This window comes from Plasmodium chabaudi, assembly GCF_900002335.3.
Source record: "Plasmodium chabaudi chabaudi strain AS genome assembly, chromosome: 14".
In the NCBI taxonomy this organism is placed as follows: domain Eukaryota; phylum Apicomplexa; class Aconoidasida; order Haemosporida; family Plasmodiidae; genus Plasmodium; species Plasmodium chabaudi.
Window position 1 is genome coordinate 51,009 of NC_030114.2, and position 26,464 is coordinate 77,472.

Sequence of the window (26,464 nt, forward strand, 5' to 3'; positions counted from 1 at the left end):
TATCATAATTTCAATATTGTTTTTAATGAATGTAGATGAATTTATAATCCATTTTAATAAATACAATAACCTTATTTTTATTCCTATGTACATCAATTTAGAAATATATCTTATTAGGTTATTTTATAATGCATTTTGAGCATCTTTTCTACGATTTAAAACGATAATTAGCGCTGAACCCGTATTTATTATGCCTTTTTCTTCCTATTAAATGTATAACGCATAAATAAGTATTGATGCAATTTTTAATGTATAATATAAAATTATGTGCAATTAGGTTGTTATATTGCACTTGAAGAGGAAAAAGAAATGATATATTTGCTCTCTTAATATATAAATATTCGCTAAATGTTATGCATTTCCCATTTTATCTCATATACTCTATTGTTATAGTTATCAATGTGCATGCATTCAAATAATTTATTAAAAATTTTATATTTATTAATTCTATGATAAAACAATACTATTTTAGATAAAAAGATGATGATTTACAAACATTAATAATATAATACATACTAATATGGAATAAAAAAAGACATTTAACATTAATTTAGTCTTTAACTTTTTTTTTATTTATTCAGTTTTTTATAACATAAAACCGTGTATCCTAAATTGTATCTTTAACAAAATATATACCATTGGTACATTTATAATGCACTGTTACATCCCACTGATTTATTATTAATTCAATAAAACATACATTTATATTAAAAAGCTCCATATATATATTTTTACTGAATATTTATAGAGAATAATTGAATGTAGCATATAGCAAGGATTTAGGGGGTCACTGTTTCTATTTTTTTAATTTTCATTATTAATCTTTTAAATAATAAATAATTTTATAAAAAAAATATTTTTTATTCATTCATTATACTAGTAATATTTTTATTCTTATAATTATATAAATAAATTTAGAGCTGAAAAATAGATGACTCATTATAACAACATCATATTTATACAGATCATAATAGTATATAATTTCGTATTATAATCACATAAATATATGTTTTAATTATACTTATGAGTTTGTTTACCTATAAAAATAGTAATAAATAAATTTACTTATTTATTATTTTTAACATTTTATTGAGTTTTAAAATTTCGTTCATAAAATATTAGCTCCAAAATAAAAGTTTTTAAATTTATAATTCCAAAAAATCGTATTTTCTTTTATAGACAAAAAAATTAGCAAAAAAAATAAATTAATAAATGGTATAGAATTGGCTTGCATAAGTTTGGGTATATTTAATAATGAATCTTTTTTTCTGTCAACTGAATTTATAACCGGTTTTAGATCTTTGGTCCTATCACATGATTTTATAATTATTTGTGTCTTTCTTTTTCCATAAGCTAAATTTATAACTTTTTTCATGTTTTTTTTTTCCGATTTTTTTGTCCGTTCACGAGACAAATACTAACATAAAAATGTGGAGAAATATATAATATTTTATAGTGGGAAAATATTTTTAAAATTGTATACTTCATAATTTTCTTTTTATTTACCTTATAAATAATTAACGAAATAATAGGTATTAAAATAACTGTAATTACAATTTCAGGACGGTTATATCCTTTAAACATATCTTTGATTTTTAATAATTGTGGTGTATTTTTTTCGATATTGATTCCGGTGTCTTTTGATATAATTCCTAGATTAGACGTTTTACTGCTCGAATCAACTGATGTTTGAGATTGCTTCTTAGGGGGTGGATCTGGAGTATTTATTTGTTTACTATCTGGTGATCCAAGATCTTGCGTATGGGTTGGCGGTTGTGGATCATCATTACTTTGACCACCTGGTGTTGACGTTTGAGTATTTTGTGGCTCTTTTTTTTCTTCTCCTGGTAAAGAAGGGGGAGGTTCTGGTTTCTTTTCATTACTTAGTGGGCCTTTTGATGATTTATCTGAACCTTCTTGGTTAGTTTCTAACGTTGGTTCTTGTGGTTGAGGGGAATTTGGTAATTGAGGTTGAGATAGTTCTTTTTCAGGTGCTGATGGTGTTTTCTCTTGAATATCTTTTGGTTGTTCTGGAGGTTGTGATGGAGATGGTGAATCTTGTTTTTGTGGTAGTGCTGTTGGTGTTTCTTCTTGTTGTTGTGTTTCTAATTTATTACCTCCTGATTGGGATTGTTCTGTCGGTGCGTTTTGTGGTGTATCTTTTTTCACCTGTTCCGCAAGTTCAGAATATAATTCAACGCATTTTTGAGTATGGAAATCAATTATTTGATCAGACTCATCCGAAAACCTTTGATTCCATTCTGGTGTAGTTAGATCTTTAAGAGAAATAGTTAAATCATTCAATACATGTTCTAATGCTTGGCTTAAATCTATTTTTTGGGAGGACATGACTTTATTAACAGCTTTTTTAATACCACTATTTGTAATAAAGTTTTTTTTAATAGCGGCTTTTTTAATATCGGCATCTTTAATAGCATCATTTCTAATACCATCATATATACTTTTTAAGTATTTTAATAAATGAAAATATGAATAACAATCTTTAATATCTTTATTAATATTCATAAATTTCTGGTAACATTCGGAGGAAATTTGTTCGATTTTCTTCTTGCTCTTGTTTTTGTTATATTCAATAACTATACTGCATATAGATTTAAGTAATTTGTACAATTCACTCATATACCAAATATTAGCTCTCTTATAAACCCTTTTACTATCTATAACGTTCCAATATTTAAAATTTCCTGTATACTTTTCTAAATTATCTTTATAAGAATCCTCCAATGTTGCGGTTTTGTTTTTATCTAGCTTATATGATTTATCGCCTAGCCACATCATAAAAATCTCAACATGCCGATTAGCATTATTTTCTTCTCCGTTTAACTTATTAGCAATACCATTCAATTTTTCGTATAAATACACCCCCAAAGTGTTAACTCTTTCATTATTATTTTCACAAGGGCGAAACCTTCGATTTTGCTTATCATAGGGGCATTTATATGTGAATAAACCGGAATTATTAAATTTGCTCTCATCAACAATTTCATCTTTAAAATATCCATCAACGTCGCGAAGTATTTTACACTAAGAAAATATTTTTAAAAATTTATATAAAAATAAATACTAATAAACATATTATTGAAATATAATTTAATAGTAATATGTAAATAGCGCAGCATTCAAACAATATAAAGACAGGCGTTTTATTTAAATATATATATATATACTTACTGCTTCAATAGCCATTGTAATGATATTCTATCTTTAATCTGTCGATATTTGCATCATATTATTTTTATTTAAAATATATATACTGAACTAAACACAAGTTGCAATTAAGCACATTCTTGTTATTTTGAATATTTAAATTAATATGTAATACTAATATAATATCGTTACTAAAGGAACATTATGTTTACTTTTTATGGCCATTTATCTAAACCCCCTTACGTTTTAATTTATTTAAACACGTTTCATCTTATATATAAATTAAATATATATATTTAAGTAAACATGAGCCCTTATAATTATAAGTTAAACATCTAGAAAAACGATATGTTTTCTTTTTTTAATAAAGCGATTTTGGAGAATATATTACTATAAATGTATAAAGAATTATAAATACGTTATCATCATAATTGATAAAAATATATTCGTATCTCATTATTGGCATCATATATTGATATAAGTTATTATTCCGTATGAATATTACATTTTTAGCATTAATTCCAATAGATGTAAATCAAATTGTTTATTTTAATTAATAGTATAAACGAGTGCCCATTTATAATGTGCAATAACTTTGTATGTAAATATTCCTAATATATAAATAAATTTTAATAAATAATGTTACACTTCATATGTGCATCTTTCTAAAATCAAACACAAATGTGCAATTAAAGTTAATATAACTAATTACAAATTGAAATAATATGGCACCTAATTGTGTTTTAAAATTAGTATATATAAATGAATACAAATTCCAACCTTAAGCTATAAAAACGAATTCAATAAAATCATTTCCATCTGATTTACTTAAATTGTACAGGTTTATAATTTAAAATTTTCTCTTTATTTATTGGTAATAATAAACTTTTATAAAAAATATAAATGGATATACCATTCTAGTGCATATTCCTACTTAGAACCTAAACATATTATATGCCCCCTATTTTATAATAAAATATTTAGCTCAATATAGAAAGCTATATTTTTATTCAAATTATTAAAAGAATTAATAATATATGTTTTTATAGTGTTAATATTACTACATTAAAATTGCACTTAAGTATAAATTATAATAATTGCTTTTTATCTTCCACATCTTTTAAGTTTTAAATAATATATATAATTAATATGCATCAACGTATTCGAATCAAATGAGTTTAATGATTTTTTCATATTTAATACTTTATTGTTATCATTGTTGCTTCCTGCTATATCACTGTATAGTACAACGAAATAATTAATGCGATTAATAAAAATACGTTAAATCAATTCGTAATTTTCCTTGTTTCATTGTTTTAAAGTATAACATTTTAGAACATATATATTATTTCGTAACAACAATATATTTAAAATGTAAATTTATAAGCTTGTATATATATAATAACCTAATAAAAATATTACTAGTTCAAAGAAAATTAATTATTATGTACCTTTTCGATAAAATTAATATTTAATTATATGAAGTTCCACAATAAAACAATATTTCAATATTGGCTATTAGTATAGTATTTTATTTTATATGTATAAGCATATAATAATAATTATAGTTCTATTTATCATACTATTTATAATTATTAGAACATAATATGACATTAAATTTTATTAACATACTTATATTTTATTTTTTAACTATTTTTAAATTTAATTTATTTATGCCTCAAAACTATAAAATTTAAAATATTGTATATATAGTTCAATTTTTATTGCATTATTAAAAATGTTAGATGCATAAAGCATCTTTTATAGATATCGTTGTATTGTCGAATCTCGATAGATATTTTGTGAATCTATATTTTATTATTATATATTACTTGTATGCTTGATTAATCTTAAAATTACATATTAGCCTGAAGATATATTATATTGTAGGAAATTAATCAAGATGGGGTTTATTATAATTTATAGATACATATATAGTTTTATTATTACAGATGGGTCGGAGAATGTTATAATTGAAATTAAAATAAATACGATACAAATAATAAGTTTACTAAATAAAATATTTCATCAAATAACGAAACATATTACATTATTCATGATTCAATATCGTCCCTGATTAATAAGTCTTATATAATAAATAATAAAGAATCTTATATATAGTTAGCCAAATATTACCAATAAAATATGAAGTTATAGTATTGCCACATTAAATATGTACGAACGTATTTGGTGAAATATTATACTTTGCAAAAATATATAATATGCAACCCCTTTCATCTTAATGGTTGTATCCCATTTTTGTTGCATATTTAGACATCATCTCTAGATAAAACATACGGGATATTACATATATTTAATTAACATTTACAAACAAATAAATATGATAAAATTATAAAAAAATTAATAAAAATATAGCCCTAATCCAAAATATCGATTTCATAAAACAAAACTATAAACCATAGTACATAATCCTGACACAAATATGGGCTCCCCAAGAGCCAACCATAATTTCTATATATTCTCATTCTTTTTTAGTTTCACATCAATCAGCATTACAGTTTTTTGCAAACCAAATAAAGTGCCTGCAAAAACAATAGATCGTTAAATATATTTTTGTTGTCTAATAAATTACAAGAAATTATTCGCTACTTTCAAATATTCACTATTTAATGTGAAAACTTATGTCATATTTATACAAATAAAAAAATTTATTGGTTCGTGATGAAAATCATAATTATATTGCCAGCAGCTTGTGTATTTTTGGTGTAAGAGATGAATATTTATTGATATAAAATGAATTTGTAAAAATAAAAACATGTCTTTATAATTATTTTAATACAATACATAAGAATCAAGCAAGACCAGTATTTTATTGCATATGTATATAATAATATTGCATATACAATCAATATTATTACTAAAAAATTAACAAAAAATAATCAGGGTGCATACTCGAACAAAAAACATGAACCCTTTCCCCATACTAATTTTACAAAACTATTAAACGTACCATAATATATGCGTAATGCCTAAATGATAATAAAATGTATATTATTCTTTTCATTCATATTATCTATTTAATATATAAATGATTAAGAAATGTATTTAAACAATAAAAAAAATAAATATAATTTAGATATGTTAATTAAACATTTTAAAATTATATTCATACTTTGGTTGGAATAATGAATTAATTTGAGAAGCAACGATCACATTGGGTTGTAATATTAATTATATACCAAAAAATATTCCTTTATTACTTGTGAATTCAAAATATTATACTGTTTGTTATTATGAAGGGACTATTTCGTTTCATAATAAAGCAAAAGTTAAAAAAAAATTTACATATTGTTGATGGTATGAATCATGATACAACGACAAATCCAGGAAATGACGAAGTTTTAAAAAAAATTATTGATTGGATTAGTAATTTAAGAAGGAACGAAGATGAATCAGAAGATGAAAAGGAAATGAAATATAAAATGTGCTTTAATAATGCTTTATTGATTATTTTTTGTATTTTTATAAACATAAATGTAACTTTTTCGATAAATTTTTGGTGCCAGAATACGAAAGTATAATAATAAATATATTATATCTTTTTACAATATATATATGTTCTTTGTTGTTTAAATTTTTTTTTAAATTAAATTTATGTATAATGATTTTCGTTGCAGTTTGATGGTATATTTATATAATGTTAATTTGTGAATTCATACGAATTAATATTAATCATATAATAACTTTACTTTTAATTAGCTTTTATGTTCTTATAATTAATAAAGCTTAATTAAAATAATAATAATTTGCATTTATTATTCGCTGTTTCTTTATATGTAAGACAATTTTAAGGACAAAAAAACGAAGAATCAAATTTAGTATTATAATACCATTTTTTAAATAAAATATTGTTAAAGCAATTTAAATTGGATAAGTATTGTTACATAAATTTGTGGGAAAACATTATTTAGGTGCGTATATATGTTTTTTTATATAATAGCATTTCTTAGTGAGTATATGCATTTCATAAGGAAAATGGACCCCCGGATTCTTAAAATAATAATATTACTACTTTGTGTATGTAATATAGGCTCATTTATAATGTATTAACTTGGTCATGTAGAATCTATTCCATTCACTGTACTTAATACAAATATATTTTGTAAACTATCAATAGGAAAACAAACATAAAAATAAGTTATAAGGCATAATATGCATTAAAATTGCACAATTATGCATTTTATAAATATGCATATAAAATATAAGCAATCAGCACTATTTATAATAAAGAAATTCCTGAAAATATATATTAATGTTCTCAGGGTTCGTGGCTAAGGGATTATATTAAATTGTATATATCATAATATCGTCATTTTATGAATATTTTTATTTAACAAGACCTCTTATTTGTACGTCCCATTTTTTTAACATAAATTATAGTTTTCCCGATAAAGCTGCAATAATAATTTTATATACGGAGTTATAATCGGATTCATTTTGAGTAATTTGTATACTCTATAATATGGGCGAATTAATATGCATATTTTATAATATTATGAAATAAATTATATATATTTTAATATACAATTATAAAATGCAGATACCCCAATATAAATCAAGATTCGACAAATTGACGTTATTTGTAACACAATAAAGATTTATGAAAACCTTTTTTATAATGTCTAAAAAAATATATATTAATAAAAAAGTATATTATAAGAAATTATTTCATTTCCATAAAAAATTCATTTTTTTTTTATTTCATTATTTTATGATGTTGTTAAAATTTTAATTTATATTAATAGAAATATTTTTGCATATTTTTATTTATTCGCCATAAAAATAAAATATTAAATTATCATTCATCAATTAATAAGATTTATGGTTGATGCATATTATATTTTAAAACAGTTAAAATGAACATATTATGATATATATAATTTAATATAACCCTAAGTTTTCCATGTAAAAAAAAACATAAAAATTTTATATAGCTGCATTTTTTTCTTAAAATATAATAAAACCAGTTTTTTATATTTTCATTTAATTTTTAAGTAATTAAATTAATTTATATAAAGTAATAAAAATATAGCAATTTTTTTAATTATAAAAAACATTTTATAAACTATAATTACAATTTAATAGAATTAATCTTGTTCAAATATTAAAACATAATAATTAAATATTATTTTTATGTAATAATATATTTGTTTTTTACTTTTTTTAGTGTTTTGTAATATAAATTTTTAATCTTTCACCGTTTTTTAATTCCCTCAAAATGTTTGTTTAAACCTCTCTATATATGCTATATTGTAATATTACTGTTAACTTCAAGTTACTAAAAAATATATATAGTTTTTTATTTCCTTACTAATATATATAATGTAATATCGCAATCTTATGTTTAAGTTGGCAATAATGCAAAGTAAGCACTGTTGAAGATGAAAGTAATGTCATTAGGCCTAATTTCCTCAATAATATTTAGTGTAGTTTTATCAGAAAACCGTTCGGATTCAGAGTCCACCACGGGTTGCGTAATATAAAAAAAAAGCACAAGAATGCATCATATTGTATATTTCTATAATAATTGATTTAATTAATTTTGTATGCGAACATAATAATAATTTAACATAACAATATCCGATATATCTTTAATTTTTTTATTTTTTCAGTTTCCATTTTTTAGAAAAAAAACAAAGAAAAACGATAAAATATATAAACCAGTTGAAGATACGGGTTATAACCCTGATCTCCAAAATGCCGATTTTATAGATGAATATTATTCAACGGTAATGGAAATTTGCAAAATACCCAAACCTATAGTAGGTGAACTCTTTACTTCAGAAGACGATGATATTACCGTTGATGAAGTGACCGGATTTTCAAGAAGAAAATATGATCCTCTGAGGATAGGACGCTATTTTAGACCATATGAAGAAGCGTTTGAATATAGAAATAGTTATATTATGATACCTTTTAGGGACATTCATCATTACAATGAAATGGTCGCATGTGGTAGAGCTTTATTCCACCCGGCACCACCTAAGATACCTGAAAAACAGGAATTACCTGAAAAACAGGAATTACCTGAAAAACTGGAATTACCTGAAAAACAGGAATTACCTGAAAAACTGGAATTACCTGAAAAACAGGAATTACCTGAAAAACAGGAAATACCAGAATTACCTAAGATGCCTGAAAAACAAAAATTGCCAGTAGAACAAAAATTGCCAGTAGAACAAAAGTTAAGTGCAATATATGGAGAAGCCTCAAATACGCTATATAAAGATACAAAAGAATTAGATGAAGTTGCATCATATCTCGGAGATGGAAAAAATGAAGGTGAAAATAATGAAAATGAAGAAATATATGAAAAAAACAAGCACTTATTGTGTACCAATCCCGAAGAAACTATGAATGCGATCAAACTTATGGACGAAGCTGTAAAGCATTTAGAATATCATTCTACAGATACAAATGATTATGAATCAGATGAAATAAATCCTAGCACTAGTACGGATTTTTGTGAAGGAAAACATAAAAACCATACAGATGTTATTAAAATTAACTTTAAAATGTATAGTTTCGATAAGGTATCAATTAGAAAATACCATGAAAAGTTGTGAACCAAATTAAATTTTAAAAATTATTATAATTTTATACATATATTTATCTTTGCTTCCATTAGTATAATAAACTAATAAACGAATTATGGAATCCTGATGCTAACAATTTTTTATATAAAGGTTCGGTTAAAAGTATACAAAACATAAATAATTAGTCAAATCTACATACTATTGTTACTATTTATTCGTCACTTCATGATTTATTATTGCCATTGTTATATGATACTATTTATTGTTCCCCATGACCTCAAATTCATAATATTTTATTTTACATAATCCAAAATTATTTTTTTTTTAAAAGTTGCCCGTGTATACAACCCAAATTTAGTAATGATACAACAACGGTACAAAAAAAATTCTAAAGACCCTCAGAAATATTTTTACGCTTTAGTCAAAAAAGCTCAAGTAAGGAAACCTTTTTTCTTCTGTTTCATTATAAATCGTATTCCTCATATTATTCACAATAATTTATTCAAATATGCTTTTATTAATTTTGTAGATATCAGAAGATAAAACTATAATTGTCATGACTTCAGGAAATATAAATGATCACAACCCTTCCGATATAGAATATAAAAACAGAATAATAGAAAGCGCAAATTTATTCACAACTGAGGTTGATTCTGAAGATGATATTCGAAGTGGAAAATTAAAAAAAGTATTTGTAAACTTAGCTGGATACATTATTGAAAAAAAATCCGATCACATTTATGTCACCTATGTCGAATCTGTAAGCAATATACAAATTTTAATAACATGATACTTCTCAACAACTGTTTAAATAAATGCGCATGTTTATAATATATACTATAATTTGCATAAAATTTAAGCATTTTATATATTCATCCATTATATTTTTTTCCTTAGATTGATGAGCATGATTCCAATTAACAAAAATCCATTATTGGAAAAGTTTAGATTATTTGTTCCCTCATAAATAAACATAAATTTCATATATATTTTTCAGTACCATAATATTAGAAGATTTGTGTTAATAAATCATGTATAATGGTTTCTTCAAATACCATCATAGATTGTTTTTTTGTATATAATTTGTTTGTGTCTTTTAATATTAGGATAAATTTATATGTGTTAATTTTGTGAATATTACAAATATGACTGTTATTATTTGTGAAGATATTTTATACATGATATTCTTTTCATTTAATGTTTATCACCTTTTTTTTGTTTACAAACATCGACATCACCTCGCGATTAAACATATGGGGGTGCACGCATATTTAATTAGTATTTATAGACCAATAAATATTGTCAAATTGTAAAAAAATTATAAAAATATAACCCAAAACATTGATTCCAAGGTACAGAACCTTGCCCCATAATACGAGTTCCAAAAACGCAGTCCTAACCCGAAATTCAAAATTATAGCGATTAAATTATTTTTTACTATTAAATAAATGAATGATATTATAATATATAGAAAGTATATCGCACTTATAGTATCTAATTACTTAAAAATAAATATCATATATTTGCTTAAAATTAAGGCGATATTATTAATCGATAACTATAAATAATTGCAACAATGGTATTATCATGTAACACTCCTATATTAATAATTGCATTCTTTATAGTTAAATAGGAATATCAATTCTATCAAATGTATGATAAGACATAATTAAATTAAATTTATACGATTATATGTTTTATTGTTTATTAATTTAAAAAAATAACAAAGTCGCAATATATTTAATTGTACTGTTTTACATGAAAACCACGCTAAATATTTACAGCATGCAGATACAATTAAAAACGATTACAAAATATAAACATGTTAAAAAATGGTATGCACAAAAACAAAACCTACTAAAAAAGTATATAAATTGAAACATTTGCAAACATATAATAGTTTTCTTATTACTATTATTATTCTATAAAAAATATATTTATACAGCATCTTCGCTTTTTCTCATTGTGATTATTCAATAATTATTTTTAGGGCTATATTACTTCATACTTCCTATATATATTATTTATTTGTTCCATCGCTTTATTTTATTCTCACCTTTGTCATCATTTCTATTTTCTCAATCTTCTTCGTTTTCGCCTGCATTTTATTAAATGCCTTCAAGAAATTATGCAAATCCGTTATTCTCCTTATTTCTTCTTCATTATTTTTTCCATTTTTGAGATATGATATAGCATTCCAATATGCCATATCTAATTGTTCATTTATCATATCTTCATACTCGTATTCATATGGTCGAATATACCATCCTTTTTTCTTGGACTCATTTTCTCTTCTTAAAAATCCGTCCACTTTATCAACGATATTATCATCAGTTTCTGAGGTAACTGGTTCTTCTAATTCAGTTTGATTCTCTTTGTAGATTTCCATTAACATTGTATCGAATTCATCTATAAACTTAAAATCTGGAAGGTCAGGGTCATACACTCCTTTACCTTTAACTTTAACTGGTTCATCTGTCGTTTTATGGCTTTTTTTTGTTTTTTTTTTTAAGAATGAAAACTAAACAAATAACAAAATTAAAAATATATCAGATAATATTATGTTAAATTATTATTATATTTGTATGCAATTTTAATTAAATCAATTATTATAGAAATATACAATATGATGCATTTTTGTGTTTTTTTCTTATTTACACAACCCGTGGTTGAATTTGAATCCGAGCCGTTTTTTGCTAAAACTATACTAAATATTATTGAGAAAATAAGGCCTAATGATATTGCCTTCATCTTCAACAGTACTTACTTTGCATTATTGGCAACTTAAACATAAGATTGCGATATTACATTATATATATTAGTAAGGAAATAAAAAGACATAAATTTTAAATAATAACAAGTTAAGTGTTAATAAACAAACCGTTTATATTTTACGTACATATTTATTTAATATATTCCCCTATTTTACGGAAATTGACAAATAAATTTATAATCCAAAGAATGAAAAATGTTTTTTTTGTGTGTAATAAAAATAATAAACAAAAAATTTTTATCTATTTAAATTATTCATATAATTGGAATTACAAGCAATTCCATTTTATTTTCTATATAAGCATAAAACAAGTTTTTATGTAAGATACAAAATACAAGGGTGAACAAAAGATATAAAATGAAATCAATAATATGATGATAGTTTATTGTTGACTAATTTTTTGCAGGAGCTTTTTGAGCCTTTAGTTTGTCTTTATATTGGGATTTCACTTGTTCGAAGTAAAAATTGTAATCCTTTATTAATTTAAATCGCTTTACTTTAAAAGTTGGTGTTAAATAATTGGATGTATCCCATAATCCCATTGTGATATATATATCATTAATTAAGTTATATCTACTTAAATTTGCTTTATTAAAGGCTTCTAACATATCCTTTTTAATATAATCAACATACTCTTTTTTTTTATTAACTTCTTCATCCAATACTTTATCCATAAACTCTTTTTTAGTTATATTTAATTTCTTAAGTATACCATCATTTTCTAAATTTTGTGAAAACAAATTTTTATCAACAGATAAAATTGCCATGGGTCCATCCATTGTATCATCAGCATATGCTACACAATAATTAATATATGAAATCATTGAGTATAAATTATTCAAACTTTCTGTTTCTATATATTCACCTTGAGATAATTTAAGTAAACCTTTAGATCTATCTAAAAATGTGATGGATCCATTTTGATTAATTTGTACAACATCCCCTGTTTTAAAATAGTTATCTTTTGTATATAAGCTTTTTGTTAAATCATCTTTTAAGAAATATCCTCTAAATAATAGATCACTTTTAATTAATAATTCTCCTTTTGGGGGGGTTGATTTGGCATCATATGTTTCCCATGTTGATACTTTATATTCAACAGATTTTATATATGGCCCACCAACAGTATCAATACTTTTATCTTTAATATCTTGTAGAAACATTGGCCCAGATGTTTCGGTCATACCATATCCTTGATATATATCAACATCTAATAGAAGTGATAACTCGCTTTCGACATCGGATGATAATTTTCCACCACCATTAAAAAACGATTTCAACGCTGGGTTTATTTTATTTCTTATTTTTTTAGAAATACCTGTAATCGATTCAACAAGGCGATCAAGTTTACCATGTCTATGCGATCTACGTATGCTTAACGCTGTGTTTACAATAAATTTTTTTAATGGTGGAAGCTTAGCTATTTCTGTTTGTATATCACCGTAAAGTTTATTAAAAACTTTAGGAACACCAACTATTATACTAGATTCTGATCCTATCAAATCATCTTTAAAATATTTTATATTGTTACTAAATACATTTATTGAAACCGCTTCAGATAGACAATAGTACATAACTATTCTTTCAAATATATGTGACATAGGTAAATAAGATAAATGATATTTTACTGAAAAATAATCAAGTAAATGGGAATTTTTAGATGCTATAATTGCATTATATATATTTTTGTTACTTAGCATAACACCTTTTGGTTGTCCTGAAGTTCCAGAAGTATAAATAATCGTACTAATAAAATTTTGAGGTGTATTTTGGTTCTTTTTGTCTGTACGACCCTGAGCCAACTTTTCCATAGCATATTCCATCGAATGAATATCTATGTTATGGTTTGTTGCAGCTTGTTTAACTTTCATATATGTGTCATATAAATTTTGTTTATCTTTTTCAAGTAGCTCTTTATATTCTATTTCTTCAGCAGTAGATGGCGAATCCTTCGTTTTATGGGAACCTTTTAAGGATTGTTTTTCGGTATTATTATTTTGATTTAATTCTTTTTGTTTCTTAGGATCATTCATTGGGATATGATCAAGTATTATAAGTTTTTTTACATGTGGTAAATCATTTATTTTTTCCAATAATTCTTGTGCATGTTTTAACTCTAAGCATAGCCATTCTAATTTAGATTCATTTAAAATATCAATAACTTCATCAATACTAAATCGAGAATGCATAACTAAGCTAGTAACACCACTTTGCATAGAAGCCAAATCGGCTACTACCCAATTCATTGAATTATTTCCATATATACCTAATATTTTAAATTTACCATCATTTTCTTTTTCTTCATATAATTTTTCAGGAATACCTCCATCATATGAATCTAAAACAGATGAAAATGCATTAACTTTATCTATCAACATTTTGTAAGTATATGTTTCAGCGCGTTTTCCATATGCATTTTCAACTACTGCAGTCATATCCTGTTTTTTTTGTCCTCCTTCCATTATTAAATCAAGAGCATTCTTATATCCTGGATCTGGTTTATCTAATGCTTTATAAATATCTGATTCATTTTTATTGGACGATGATGTATGCACTTTAGCATACGAAATAGCGCCCTTCTTTTTATCTTCACATTTACACTTCGATTGTGCCATTGCATAAATTATTATCTCCAACAAGCTATAAAACCTTATTTTTTTTTATTATTATAAATTCAATTATAAATAGATATATTGACTGCAAATTAATTGTTATAGATAAACAATTATATTTTTTTTCATGATATATAAGAAACACGATGGTTAAACAAACGAGAAATTGGAAAAAAATACCAAAAGCATGAATATTCGGGATACTTTAGTGTACGTGTTTTTTTCAAAATAATTTTAAACAGTTAATGTAATTTCATCAAAAATATCTATTACAGCATTTATTCCGAATAATAGTCTAACATCTCCAGATTATATTGAATTATTCTATTTGTTCATGTATGGATTTATATATACTTATAATATATATAAGCATATAAATACAAGTGTACATACAGCCTAACACACCAAAGAGAATTATAATTTGTGGGGGGGAATACTCAAATTAGTTAAAATTTGTAATTTAAATATGTTAATATAAATAATAATATATATTTTATTTATATAAGCACATATATTTTTACAGGAAAAATATAATAGTGTTTTGGCCATATGTAATATGCATGCATATAATCATAATAATAAATAATAATAATAATAATAATAATAATAATAACAATAATAATATAATAACAATAAAAAAAAAAAAATAATAATGTAATAATATAACAATAATAATAAATAGGAATAAATAAAAAATCAGAGAAAAGGAAAAATGTGCACACATACGTATATATTACGCAAACACGCATTTTAATTTTTTCAAATTTACATATAATAAAAAGGAATACCAATCCCATTTCTCTTTTATTAATAGATAATTCATTTTTGTTCTCAACTCAATCTGCAGTAACACTTTAACGCATATAATGCAAAAACATTAACTGAAAATATATAAATAAAAAAATAAGTATAATCTTTATATGTTCACACTATTTATTTTGTTTTATTTAACTTATCAAAGCTACATATTATATTGGTGCCCAATATATGCATACGTATATAATCTTTACAGCTATGTATTTTTTTTAAATAATTAAAATATACATAAATATATTTAATTTTACCTTCCCTACTACAAATAAGGCATTTCGTGTTTTACATCCTGACAATATTTGCACACTTTAAAGAAAGCGATATTAAAAAAAATGTCAAAATGCTTGATATATTTGCATATATTACGTACTGGGCATGCATAATTCCTAATTATTTTGATATAAAATATGAGGTATAAATTAAAAAGGCGCATAAACCCTTTTCGCATAAATATAACAACATATTTAAATTTAAAACATGTTTAAATTACCATGTTACAAAGACACATATATTATCATAAACACGTTTCAATGGTTATATATTACTTTCCCGAGAAAGATGTATCAACTGAATTTGGTTGCGGAGTACTTGATTTTTCAATTCCAAAAATCTCTTAAACCTCAAAATATTTATTTGCGAATTGTATTGTTGCTTATAAAGAATAATTCGATATTTTTTTCCTGATTTTTAATTTTCTTTTATTTTTTTTTTCTCCTAAATACTCATAATTATATTGGCCCTGAGGTACTGGTGTACCTATAGCTTTAAGAATTATCGAAATTGGTATTATATATTCATAATTTGGTTTAAAATTTAAATCATTTATATCAAATATATTTAAGTTAATTCCTTCCTCGAGTTGGATTATATATATTTGATTTATTTCTTTCGGAAATGCTTTTGTAATAGTTTTATATTCCCCCAAGGAGCAACTACACATTGTTGCAAAGGGGTGATTATAAATAAAATAAAATAAAATGGAATATATATGTGCATATGCGTGCTCCTAAGAGAAATTGCTATGTGCTTATTAGCCGTTGTAGAACATAGTTTGTACTAATTAAAAAGGAAAGCATAATCTCATAACCTATTGGTACATGTATTGTATGCATTTTTCAGTTTAATCCTTACAATAATTCTCTTCTTTCTGTAAACCCTTCTTTGCAACAAAAATGGATTGATATTTAACCCCGTAAAGAGTGTTAAAAAATTTTATTAAATAAGCATTATTCCAATCATTAATAATTTTCGATGCCTTTCTGCGTAAATTTACATAATTTCGAGCTACAAATGTTCTTGGACATTTATATTCGGTCCGTGAATCGGTAAATCATATCATTGGTCGTTGCTTGTTCTCGACGTAAGGAAGTTATTGTGTATATAAAAATGTTTGAAATCAACGTTTATGAAAAAATAATATGTACTTGTGCAGTTAAAATGTAATAATATTATATGAATAATAAAATACTTTCTCATATTTTAATTTTGATAAATCGTACATTATTATTTTCATAATCATAATCTATATTATTAAATGTGATAGAATTGATTATTCAATTATACATAATCAAACAAATTTATATAGCATTTTTTTGATATATAATAAGTGTATATTTTGGTATATTTTCTTTGATGCCCATTACACACACATATGTGTCTATTTGAAAATTGGCTGCTCAAGTATTATTTGTTTATATGTAATGCAACCAGTGTTTTTCTTTTGCTATAGTATTGTAATTCACAAATTCATATCAAATTTATTTTTGGAAGTATATCAATTATTTTAACTAAAACAACATCTGATAAAGCCATAAATGAGAACACTAAAATATATTTTCACATGTTTAATAAAAACAATTCAAGTTTCATAAGCTAAAAATATGAATTGTCTAATTTAAAGGAAAATAAGGATGTAGTATGAAAAATAATAATTTATTTAAAATTATAAGGTTAAAATGGAATAACTTTTATGAATCATGCTTACAATTAAAAAAAAACTTTAAAGAATAACAGAATACATTGATTCCAAAAATCAATATTAAAATAAAAAATAAATGTTTTTAATGGATATTTATATGTAATAAAGTTGTGTTTAATTTTTATAGAACAAATTTAAGTGCCTTTTATGTAATAATTTTAAAGGGAAATATTATGTGGACAATAAATGGGAAATGGGGAAAAGTATAATATCATTTATGTGTGATGATAGAAAATTGTAGATTATATATCAAAGAATAATTTTTACAAATTATTAACAGTTTTACATAAGGCAAATAAATATAATTGTGTTCACACTTTTATTGGAATCATAAATTAATTTGAGAAACAATATAGCACGCGTTACCATTTTAAGTATCCATTTTTACTTATAACCTAAACATATATAATGTATTGCATATTTTATAATACAAAAAATATATTTTAAGGAAACTATCGGATTGTTAATATTGCTTTTCTTGGTAGTGTTAATTCTAATTTTATCATCAGTTTAATAATATATAATGGATTTATACCCATATAGTGTTCAAATAAATACGGCATATTTGTTCGTATTTATAATATATTAATCTAATATTATTATTGCTGTCAATAATGATATATCACTGTATACTACAACGAGATAATTAATGCACTTAAGAGGAATACTTTAAACCAATTAGTAATTTTCCTTGTCTCATTGTTTTAAAGTATAACATTTTATAACATATATATTATTTCATAATAACACTATATTTAAAATGTAAAATTATCAGTTTGTATATGTATAATAACCTAATATAAATATGAATGGATATTATAATGTAGACAATTGTTCCAAATGAATCATCTTATAATTAACACTCAACATCATATATTATGCTATTATTACAGGTCATTTGGAGTAATATAATTAAACTAAATTAATTTTGACATAAATTATATATTTTACTAAATGAAACCTTTCACAAATAAAGAAACATATTCAATATCATGCTATGCACAATTTAATATCCTCCTTGATAACAAGTTTTATATAATTATGATACAACACGATGCGACTTCATATATAGCCAATGCCTATATTAATATATGCAATATAAATATTTTACTTTAATCATATTAAATAAATATTAACACTCAATATATATATTATACTTTATGGAAATATATGCTATGTGACCCCTTTCGTATTAATGGATACGACCATTGGGGGCTTCATGTTTGGATTTTATTTCGGGATTAAACATACAGAGATGGTGCATATATTTAATCAACATTTAGAGACCAAAAATATTATAAAATTATAAACAAATTAATAAAAGTATAGCCTTAACCCAAAGCATAGACTTCATAAAACGAAACTATAACCCACAAACATAATACTGACCCATAAATTTTTAAACACATCGATTTCGAGAAAATTAAAATAAAAAAATGAATTAATTTTATGTATGCATATATATTTCTTGATTTTACAACATTATGTTTCATTATTTTTTTATTTTATTTATTTGTATTTTTTTTATTTTATATATACCTTGTTTTATTATTAAAATAGAATTTATAATTTGTATTAATTTATAAAAAAACGTGGGCGTCAATATTACTACCAATAAATAATTTTATAAAATTAGCAATTTTGTTAAAAAGTGTTATTTAGTAAAATGCGTATTAAATGTGACAAAAATCACAGAATGGTTGATTCTCATAATGTAAATTTTATCAAGCTATTGTTAAAAAGCAACACAACTATTTTTGTATATTAATTATTACCATGTATATTTCTACCATGGATATTTATTCAGTAATATAATTGTTTGCGTATATTAGATCAAATCTAATAAATTGTTACATTAACACAATATATAATTTTTATACTATTACCCTATCTTTATATTTATATTATCAACTTTATATTAGTTAAATAAATATTGGTGTCATATAATATACGTTTTTTCTATGTATGAATAAATTTCGCATATAATACTTAATTGAATTTATTTCAGTTTTATTTTTAAGTTATGAACTATAAAGATAACAAATTTGGGTACATATAATGTAACAAATTAATAATGTTATATATAACTAAAAGTATTTTTTTATATATTATAATATTTTTGATATTTAATATTTATTAAAGCTACAATAATTATTGCTCATTTATATGCAACGGTTTAAATAAAAACAAAATTAATCTATACATTCTTTTAAAAAGTCATTTTACTTTAATTTTTATATATTATAATATGTTGTATTTTACATATACAACTCCGTAATTGTAATATTATTATATAAATTTCAATAATAATTAAATAGTTAATATTTAAAGAGCCGAAACCCCATTAATAATGTAGAGAATACAACACATGTCACTATACTCTATATTCTGTACGTGTTTATTATTAGTATACAATAATATTTAAAAAAATAATTATATTTAAAAATTGGATAAATGCGTATAATAAATATATAAATAAATTCATGTAATAAATAACTAAACAAATAATAAACAAATAAATTAATAAAATTTTAAAATTATTTATATTTTTTAAATAAACATTAAATTTTTAATTTTTTAAAAAATCGCTTGCCTCGATTTAACATACTTATACAACCTTTATATTTGTTAATTTTCAATTTCTAAAAAATATATTAATATTTTTTAATATTTTATTTATCAAATTCAAAAATGAATAAAGGATACATTAAGATTGCTTTGGCACTTTTAAGTGTCGCAGGATATATGCAAAATGTAGCATTTGCAATAGAATCTGCTGCAACCACTAATTCGTAAGAAAATAATTGCAACATTATATTGAATATAAATATGTATATACTGCTTATTATGAGAATATTATATGTATTGTGAATGTAGATATGCATAACAATTGGAAAATAAAAACAACTTATAAATATATATTTTTTTCTAAATTATAAATGCAAACCCATTCAAAAATATATTTCCTTCTCCATTTGTAGTTCAAATGAAGAAAATAGCGTGCATCTAAATTTAAGATATAGGCAACAAGAATCTTCTGACCCTCAAGAAGCTAGACAAGCAGAAAATGTTATGGTCGAAGCTTTAAATCGTGCAAAAAAACATGTCGAACATACAGATGATTACAAGTTCTATTGTGAGGAAAATGGAGCAATTCTACATTTTAAGCCATTCAGATATACTACAATTGGAAAGCTTGAATTTACAATCCCCAACGCCAATAATGTATGAATTAACAAGCAATAATTTTTAATTCATGAAATTATTTTAAAATAACAAAATATAATTGTTAATATATAAATATTTTTTTTGTTATTGTTAGTATGATGATATAGTAAATATGTTATGGGATTCCGATACCGAAAATAACTCCACCAATCTTTTATATAACGGTATATAATTAACTAATTTATTTTATGTGATTATTAATCTTTATGATGGATTTATTGTTTTGTTATAATCAATGTTCAATTTTATAAATTTAATAATGTTTTAATTGCCATGTATACAAAATAATATTTTTTTTAGGAAAAATTGTTCGAAGGTACAATAAAAATTTAGCTATTATACAACAGTATTACCAAGGCCCTGGAGGGAGTTCATACTATAATGCAGTACTCAACAAAGTTGAAGTAAGGATATTTTTTTTTCTTCATCCTTCTAAATGTACTTTTTTTTCGTATGACTATATCATAATTTATAAAAATGCACTTTTTATTAATTTATAGCTATCAGAAAACGAAACTGCAATAGTCATAGTTTCACCAGATGTGAAGGATAATAACCCATCAGGCTTTGTACATTATAAAAATCCTATCGTAACAAGTGCAAACTCATTCAAACCTGTTATTAATTCTGAAAGAGGAGTTAGAATGGGAATGTTACACAAAACGTATATTAACTTAATGACGCTTTTCATTAAAAAGGAAGAAGATGACGTTAAAATGACCCTTATTGGCTCTGTAAGCAATATAAAAATTTTAGTAACATAATTTTGTTTTATCATTATCAAAACTATATAATTTCTATATAAATTTTCATATTGTAATACATATATTCATTCATAATAAAATGGAGCATTTATATATTTATTAATTTTTGTTTCTTTTCTCAGATTGAACATGCTCATGTTCCCGATACCTCTAACCCAAGAAAAACTCTTATGGATATAACAGCCCTTGCATTGTTAAATATTACCAAACTAAAAAATGCTGTTAAAAGGGAATAAATGTATTTCCAAATAACATTTTTTAAAACTTTGATACTTGCATTAATAAAATAAACTTATTTTCATGGGGTATGCTTGTTTTAAATTATTGTTATAGGACATCAATTTGATTTTTAAATAGTGTTTGATTTGCACATAATTTGTTCATGGTTTGTATTGTAAAAATAAATATATATTTGAAACAGTATGCTCGTAGTGTTTGTGTGGATTTATGTTATTGTGAAAAACTGAATAGTAAGCTTCATGAGGACCAAATATTAAATGATGAAATTAAAAACTCCATTTTAAAGAAAATTAATGGGTTATAGAAAAATATAAAACATATAGGCATATATGTACAAACTTAAAGAGAGAACAAAACGTTTCTTATATGGCTTATAAGCATAATATTCATTTAAATAAAGTATAAAACAAAATTATTATGCTAATTTAACACAATTCACACATATATATACTTATTTTTTATTTAATAAAAAAATTTTCTTTTTTGGAAGATCCATAAAGCATATGTTCCATTTGAATATTTGTAGTACATCTTTAAATTTGTCTTTACCTTTCTAGTTTTCAAAAAAACGATATTTATACTGTAATTATTTCCTAATGTTACTATGTTGCATTCATATTCACATAATAATTGTACCTGCATAAAATATCGAATATATCCCGTCTAAAGGGAGAAACGATTCTTCATGTAATGATCAGTATCATCATCGCTATTTTTTAAAACATTATTACTGGCAATCTTGGTATATATTTTTTTAATCATATTTATATAAGCAATAATGATTCATGAATAATATAAAATATTTGTCTAAGTGTACATAAAAAATATAATGATATTTTACAAATTCAAGCTTTTTTATTATTCTTCAATTTACAGGATATAGTTTTATATTTTACATAATGAGGTCATAATGTTGCAAAGTGATATTTATAAAAGTTAATTATTATTGTGTAGAATTACAAAAAAAGAGAAAAGGCATGCTAAGTTGGTGTTTACAAAACAATAATTCACATAAATATATTAATAAATTGAATGCACAGTATCATGCTCAAATTTTGGGTATTTAAAACTTAAATTTTATGTAAATAAAAAAACAACCATAAAAATAAGTCGTAAGACAAAATATAAATTAAAAATACACAATTATGTATTTTGTAAATGCGCATACAAATAATGAATACTATGGTTATAGAAAACGGATCAATCTTATTTGAATTATTAATTATTTTAGGAATATTCTTTCACAATTTCTATACTATAAATAAGTACAAATAACGAAAAAATTTATATAAATATATATGTTAGTGTTTTATTCAAACATATTACATAAAATTATAAACTTAAAATTTGAGCTCGTAAATATAGAAAGATCAGCATATTTCATTCTTCTAACGGTATCAATTGTCAAGCATTGTAGTTTAAATGACAATTAGAAAGAAATATTTTGTTCGTTTTTAGTTCGATACCACTTGAATATAATTATTATATGAAGATTATTCACTCGGTTTTAATTTTGAAGGTTGTTTTCCTGTTATTTTTTTAATATTTGATAAAACCTTTAAACATTCTGAATTTTTTACAAGAAAAACGTGCGGATTATTTTCCCACAGAAATCATACCTTAGAAAGAAATTCATTGTTATTTGAAGGCTCCTTTCCTAATTTGTCTTTTAAATGTAATGGATACTTTAACTTCTATACATCCTTTTCAAGTGAAGCATGGTGATTGCTTCCCCCGTTGATCTCGTTATACGAAAAAAATCATTGTAATCATTGTTATTATTGTATTTATCATCTTTAGGGTTGTTATTCTTTAATTGGGTTTTGCATTTAGATTCTATACCATCCTTTTCGTTCCTTTTATTTATTTCTTTGGTACCACGAACTTTTTTATTTCCTACAGCAGATATCTTAGATAAATCATACAAGGGAATAAACATACAATATATATATGCGTTAATATGTACGTCATAACATTTAAATAACCAATATTACATAATTTTCTATATATTATTTTGATTTTATTTTGAAAACTTACTTTCTGTTCAGAGCAATGTATTGATACAACCAAAAGGGCATATAAAACGATACAAACTAAACTAAATATCCTTTTATTCATTTTTTATTAATAAAAAGTGTTTTCTCGAATCACTACGCTTTAAATAATGTATATGTTATATTCCTTTTCAGTTTTTTTATCTATTATTGTTTTAAAACAATAATGCTATTATTTAATATTACAAATTGTTTAATTTTAATTTATATAAACAAGTTATGTGGTATTTATGGCAATATATTATAATAAAATTATATGTTGCTTCTATTTTAAATCGTCCACAAATTTATGATCCTGCAATTATAACAAAATTTTATATTTTATTTTTACTTTAATATAAATAATAAAAATAAATAATATATTTTAAATGCATCAAAATATATATATGTGTTCTGAATATTTTTGTTTAATTAAACCATTATATTTAATATAACAAAATTATTTTTAATATTTAAAATATAAATAAATTAATGCACTAATTCATATGTATATATCATCATATAAATATATAACTGCTACCATAAGAGATATAAATATACGATTGCAAAAATGTTTATGTTTATGTTTTTTCAAATAACAAACAATTTTAGTAGAAAATACAATATTTTAATTATAAACAAATAAATTTATGTAACAAATTTAAACTAAATTATATTTTTTGCATATTTTTATATAAATAAATCTTTAGTGTAATTTAAAGTCTCATTTAATAACATGCTCGGTGCTTTATAAACTTATATTTTTCTATTAGCGTTTGTCTACATTCAAATTAATATATATTAATTATGGTAATAAAATATTAGATGCATATATATTGTAAATCATTAGATGCAAACATATGAAAAACAATTAACAAAAGTTGTTTGCGTCTAAATGCATTCTTATTGTTATACTTCTCAATTGTATAATATTTATTGATATTCTACATTTTATTTACCATTTTTTGCGAAAATATATGATCTCCATAGATAGACATATAATATTTTTATTTATAAATATATCTCAGAATATGCAACATCAAATGTGTCTTTTCTATTAGAATCGTATGACATATTCATATTTTCAAATATACCGTGTAAATATAACAACGAATAATATATATGAAACCATAAAATGAAGTACACTTAATAAGCAAATGCTTTATTTTGCCATATTTATTAAACACATATTATAGAACCTTTAATAGTTAAACATTATATTGTCTAGAAAAGGTATTCTATATTTTTTTATATACATAGGGTAGATGAGCCTTAACACGGATCCCATGTATTAAATTCCTAATCATTCATACTAATAAATGAAATAAGCCTTATTTATTATTGTTCAAATTTTATATTGTCTTTTAAATACGGAGAACCATATATTAACAATAAAATAATATTTCAATATTAGTTATTGGTAGAATATTTTATTATATCATATGCGTAGGCATATAATAATAACGATATTCTTTCTATCACATTATTTATAGTTGTTATAACACACTATAACGCTAAATTTGACTAATATACTTATATTTTATTTTTTAACTATTTTAAAATTTAATTTATTTATACCTCAAAACTATAAAAATTCAAAAAATAGTGTTATATAGTTCAGCTTTATTGTATTATTAAAATTGTTAGATGCACCATAATATTTTATAGACAATGCTATGTTGCCGATTTTCGATCAATATTCCATGCATATATATTTTATGATTACCTATTATATATTGGTAGCATGCTTAATTAATATTTAAAACGCATATTTCAATCTGAATATGTGTTGTAACGTAGATGATCGCTCCAAATGAATAATCTTATGATTCATACCCAGTCACATATATAATGGTATTATTACAGCTCTATTATCAAAATACAATTTAAATTAAAGTAACTGTAACACAAATTATAAGTTTTACTAAAACTTTCATCAAATAAAGAACCATATTGCATTGCACATAATTCAATATAACCACAGATTAACATGTCTTATGTAATAGACAATTATTATATAGCTTAATACAACTTCATATATAGCCAATATATATTATACTTTATGGAAATATATCCTATGTGGCCTCTTTCATATTAATGGCTATACTCTTTGTTGAATATTTAAACATCATCCCAAAATTAAACATACAGGGATGGTACATATATTTAATCAGCATGCACAGACAAAAATATTATCAAATTATTAAAAAATAATTACATTATACCCTGAACCCTAACCCAAAACGAAGATTCAGCGAACGAAACAATAACCCACAAACATAACACTAACCCATAAAT

General features: G+C 23.2%; 7 protein-coding genes and 1 pseudogene across 7 annotated transcripts, besides 1 other annotated feature; 3 read left to right on the top strand and 5 right to left on the bottom strand.

The window, feature by feature from the left end:
* Positions 1-1,108: 1,108 nt before the first annotated feature.
* Positions 1,109-3,207, bottom strand: PCHAS_1401400 (CIR protein; the record flags this gene model as incomplete). The annotated part of the gene is made up of 3 exons (XM_016799512.1): positions 1,109-1,417; positions 1,507-3,045; positions 3,193-3,207. The coding sequence occupies 3 exons, from the start codon at positions 3,205-3,207 to the stop codon at positions 1,109-1,111; spliced, it is 1,863 nt and encodes a 620-aa protein (XP_016654793.1).
* A 3,124-nt stretch (positions 3,208-6,331) lies between these two features.
* On the top strand, positions 6,332-6,710 carry PCHAS_1401451 (annotated as a pseudogene).
* Positions 6,332-6,710: a sequence feature (lysophospholipase, putative, pseudogene).
* A 1,860-nt stretch (positions 6,711-8,570) lies between these two features.
* On the top strand, positions 8,571-10,646 carry PCHAS_1401500 (fam-a protein; the record flags this gene model as incomplete). Its single annotated transcript, XM_016799513.1, has 6 exons — positions 8,571-8,663; positions 8,802-9,722; positions 9,818-9,875; positions 10,057-10,160; positions 10,255-10,485; positions 10,623-10,646. 6 exons carry the CDS (start codon positions 8,571-8,573, stop codon positions 10,644-10,646), a joined length of 1,431 nt encoding a protein of 476 aa, XP_016654794.1.
* A 1,120-nt stretch (positions 10,647-11,766) lies between these two features.
* Positions 11,767-12,476, bottom strand: PCHAS_1401600 (erythrocyte membrane antigen 1; the record flags this gene model as incomplete). The annotated part of the gene is made up of 2 exons (XM_016799514.1): positions 11,767-12,246; positions 12,384-12,476. 2 exons carry the CDS (start codon positions 12,474-12,476, stop codon positions 11,767-11,769), a joined length of 573 nt encoding a protein of 190 aa, XP_016654795.1.
* A 414-nt stretch (positions 12,477-12,890) lies between these two features.
* Positions 12,891-15,113, bottom strand: PCHAS_1401700 (acyl-CoA synthetase, putative; the record flags this gene model as incomplete). The annotated part of the gene is made up of 1 exon (XM_732599.2): positions 12,891-15,113. One exon carries the CDS (start codon positions 15,111-15,113, stop codon positions 12,891-12,893), a length of 2,223 nt encoding a protein of 740 aa, XP_737692.2.
* A 1,462-nt stretch (positions 15,114-16,575) lies between these two features.
* On the bottom strand, positions 16,576-16,863 carry PCHAS_1401751 (uncharacterized protein; the record flags this gene model as incomplete). Its single annotated transcript, XM_051320958.1, has 1 exon — positions 16,576-16,863. The coding sequence occupies one exon, from the start codon at positions 16,861-16,863 to the stop codon at positions 16,576-16,578; it is 288 nt and encodes a 95-aa protein (XP_051176978.1).
* Positions 16,864-20,592: 3,729 nt separating this feature from the next.
* On the top strand, positions 20,593-22,129 carry PCHAS_1401800 (fam-a protein; the record flags this gene model as incomplete). Its single annotated transcript, XM_016799515.1, has 6 exons — positions 20,593-20,693; positions 20,883-21,126; positions 21,224-21,293; positions 21,430-21,533; positions 21,630-21,863; positions 22,016-22,129. The coding sequence occupies 6 exons, from the start codon at positions 20,593-20,595 to the stop codon at positions 22,127-22,129; spliced, it is 867 nt and encodes a 288-aa protein (XP_016654796.1).
* Positions 22,130-23,820: 1,691 nt separating this feature from the next.
* On the bottom strand, positions 23,821-24,251 carry PCHAS_1401850 (fam-c protein; the record flags this gene model as incomplete). The annotated part of the gene is made up of 2 exons (XM_051320959.1): positions 23,821-24,042; positions 24,171-24,251. 2 exons carry the CDS (start codon positions 24,249-24,251, stop codon positions 23,821-23,823), a joined length of 303 nt encoding a protein of 100 aa, XP_051176979.1.
* Between the last annotated feature and the right edge of the window lie 2,213 nt (positions 24,252-26,464).